Source organism: Miscanthus floridulus, chromosome 12 (assembly GCF_019320115.1).
Source record: "Miscanthus floridulus cultivar M001 chromosome 12, ASM1932011v1, whole genome shotgun sequence".
In the NCBI taxonomy this organism is placed as follows: Eukaryota; Viridiplantae; Streptophyta; class Magnoliopsida; order Poales; family Poaceae; genus Miscanthus; species Miscanthus floridulus.
The window spans coordinates 59,529,761-59,533,534 of NC_089591.1; the positions used below are offsets into that span (position 1 = coordinate 59,529,761).

A 3,774-nucleotide genomic window follows, 5' to 3' on the forward strand; every position below is an offset into this window, starting at 1 on the left:
GCATTTATCTAAAATTTAAGAATAATAATAATATACAAGAAATGCATCTAGACCAGTTACCAGTTAATTTATAGGGTCTAGACCAGTTACCAGTCAATTGTAAAGTGCAAGACATGAAGTAATACAAAAACTAATACAAGTTTTGATACTTTTTTTCCTAGAAGCTTGGCTCGTTTAGCTCGCGAGCGACTCACGAGCTGGCTCGAGTTGGCTCGTTATAGCTAACGAGCTAAAATCTTGGCTCGGCTCGACTCGTTATCATAACGAGCCGAGCGAGTTAACGAGCTTCGAGTTTTTCATCCAGCCTTATCTTAAACACATACACTACTCAAATTCAAGGAAGTTCCTTACTCCTTTTCTCGATCCAGGCCTAATGCCTCTCGAGGAAGCCCATACGGAAAACCGATAACAAGTTAACAACCACCGCACGCCCGCGCCGCACGCCGCAATCTGTTCCGCTTCTTCCGCCGCTGTGTCACCTACAAGCCTCCCCCACAGCCACGGCGCCACCAATGGATTCCTTTGGAACCCACCTCCCTGCCCCACCATGCGCCCCCCTGTCCCCACTCGTCTGACACTACCTCCTACCTCCCCGTCCCAACCTCGTCCCATCGCTGCCGCGCCAGCGTCCAAATCTAATCCCCTAAACCCTAGCGCCGCCGCCGCCGCCATGCTGCGCCGCCTCGCCGCCGTCGCCCCGCGGGCCTTCTTCTCCTCCTTCCCGCACACCCCGCCGCTGGCGGCGTCGGGCTACACCCCGCGCCGCGAGTACGGTCTGGTGCCCATGGTGATCGAGCACACCTCCCGCGGGGAGCGCGCCTACGACATCTTCTCGCGCCTGCTCAAGGAGCGCATCGTCTGCATCCACGGCCCCATCACCGACGACACGGCGTCACTCGTCGTCGCCCAGCTGCTCTTCCTCGAGTCCGAGAACCCCGCCAAGCCCGTCCACCTCTACATCAACTCCCCAGGAGGTGTCGTTACGGCGGGCCTCGCCATCTACGACACCATGCAGTACATCCGCTCCCCCGTCACCACGCTCTGCATCGGCCAGGCCGCCTCCATGGCGTCGCTGCTCCTCGCCGCGGGGGCGAGCGGTGAGAGGCGGGCGCTGCCGAACGCGCGGGTCATGATCCACCAGCCCTCCGGTGGCGCGTCGGGGCAGGCCTCGGACATCGCCATCCACGCCAAGGAGATCCTCAAGGTGCGCGACCGGCTCAACAAGATCTACGCCAAGCATACGGGCCAGACCATCGACCGCATCGAGCAGTGTATGGAGAGGGACATGTTCATGGACCCGGAGGAGGCACATGATTGGGGGCTCATCGACGAGGTTATCGAGCACCGCCCTGTCTCTCTTGTGTCTGATGCTGTTGGCAGTGATTCGCCAAACCTCGGTGGCGGAACTGGGGTGAATAAAGGGACGGATGAGCCATCCTCAGCGTGATTGGGCAGTCACAAGGTGCAATCCTTTTTGTGTTCCTGTAGCTGTCTTATTGGAGGTGAATAACTTAATTTTCTGGCTGCTGGGCTAATCCACTAGCGACACTGTTGTTTTGCTACTTGAATTGATCTGTTGTTGATAACGAATGCTATCTGGTATGAGCCATCATCAGTGGTTATATATGCATTGTTAAAGATTTGTTTGACTGAAATCAATCAGTCCTGTTTAAAGGATAAAAGTCCACAGCCTTGCAACATTATAATGTTGTATTTTGTCTCAGGGCTAATTCAGAGTGCCATTTCTGTATTCCACAAAATTCGAATTTCTAATATCACTGCATGTTGTCTGGTATTTTTGGCCGTGTTATGACTTTTAAGGTTATAAGATGTTAATATTTTTAGTTAGTTGAACAGTTCGTCATTTTTGTGAAATCTCTGAATAAGAGGTCTTCTCCCACTTGTTTTGTTTTCGTAGGACTTGATAGCTTTCTCTAGTGAGAAGCTGAGTTCATATAGAGTTTTCTATTGAGAACTGAGTGCATCTTGCATTTTTTCTCTGCTGTTGGAGGAACTGGATACTGAATTTTCTGTGTCGGAAACTAGAAGGGACCCTTGCGTTATTTACTGTGAAGATAGATAGATTATAAATCATATGTATCACTAGAAACATAGGCGCGGCTTTGCCGCGCGCTTGTCAGAATGAATCAGCCAGTGCTCTTTGAAGTGAATCAGGCTCCAGATGTTTTCTTAGTGAGAGAGTGATGATTTATTTTGGATTATGGATATCATAGATTTTTTTAGTTTTATCCTGAACTGCAGTCCTTTCAATAACATAGGAGGGAACTTTGCTTTGAATGGGATTTAGGTGAATTTTGAAGGTGTCCATTGTTCCATTATAAAGGACGAAGCCTACTTAGTACAACTCACTGTATATATGTTTTATAACTGTATCCAAAGCACTGAACAAACATAGTCAGCCCACATTCACTGCCCTCTAAACATATTGAGATAATATATGGTGTAGTTGTGAGGGAAGGATAACTGAAGTTAGGGACTCTTAAGTAGCTTTCTGTTGATTGGCATCTGTGTGAATTAACAGTCACTGCAAAGGATTAAACTGATATCCATTACATCAAATAAGTAACACAAATAATGTAAAGAAGATCTCGAGTCATTAAAAAAGGTTCCCTCTATTGACATAGCTAGTAGTGAGTAATTTATTTTAACAGGAGGCAAAGATATCATTTGTTCTCTTTTCATATCTCTCAGAAACTTGTTGGCATTTTTGGAGAATGTCTTCAGTGTTAATATTTATCTTTTCTAAATGTCCCTGCAAGGAAGACGTGCACATATTGTTTCAGGAACAGTTTATGCAAGAAAAGCCAGGATACATTATATACCAACATAAACCTCTAGTTGAATGTGGCTTACAAGAGTTGTGGTAGGTTCAGATATTTCATCCAAACTTATTAGCTTATGATGCATGAAAATGCAAACAAAATATTTGTGGTGTTCAGCTTTACTGATCTCAGAAAAAAGCACAAAAAGACTGACGAGGTGAGATTTGGACCAGTGTAGAATATGGTGTTTGACTGTTGCTTCTCAATGGAAGTGCATCAAGGTGGACTGTTGCTTCTCAATGGAAGGGCATCAAGGCATTTGACTGATGCAGCTATTGCCAAGTTTCAATACTGAAAATGGCTCTTTTCTTATTACTAATCATTCCTAAGCATATACAATCTAGAGCTTGTTGCCAACTATGAATTCTTTTCCAGTTCAAAGTTCAAACCTGCTATAATTTTCCATCGCTAAAACTAAAAGTAAACAGGGTCTCGGGACAAAATCAATGGTGTTTAGTTGTGGAACTGCCAAACAGATATGTTACTATGTTAGAAAAATGCTCGTGCTGTCTTTTGTATTGTCAGTATTTACATGAGAGCGCATGCTGTGATCATTGATCAATCAGACGATTGTTAGCCTTTGTAGCAATGAGAGGTGTTGTAACATGTGCAAACTTGACATAGAGTAACATGATCATGCATTAGCTTGGTACAACTGTCAACTGAGTTGTTGCTACAGACATACTACTATGATCCTCATAAATATGACGAAAGTAACATAAATCTCAATTTGTTCATCCATCCATCCATCACAGTTTGGTCTTAACGAGGGACTAACATTATAAAGCAGTTTCTTGATTGTTTCCTAACGAGGGACTAAACTTGTTACTGCTAGCCTTTTCTTCCAGATCATTGTGGCTGTATGCAGTAATGTATTAATAATCAAAGAAATTGTAATACATGAATTTATATGGTAAAGCAATATATACGC

General features: G+C 44.9%; 1 protein-coding gene across 1 annotated transcript; it reads left to right on the forward strand.

Moving 5' to 3' along the window:
• The first annotated feature begins 495 nt into the window (after nt 1-495).
• LOC136496660 (uncharacterized) lies at nt 496-1,655 on the forward strand. Its single transcript, XM_066492388.1, has one exon. It carries the CDS (start codon nt 548-550, stop codon nt 1,445-1,447), a length of 900 nt encoding a protein of 299 aa, XP_066348485.1. The 5' UTR covers nt 496-547; the 3' UTR covers nt 1,448-1,655.
• The last annotated feature ends 2,119 nt before the right edge of the window (nt 1,656-3,774 follow it).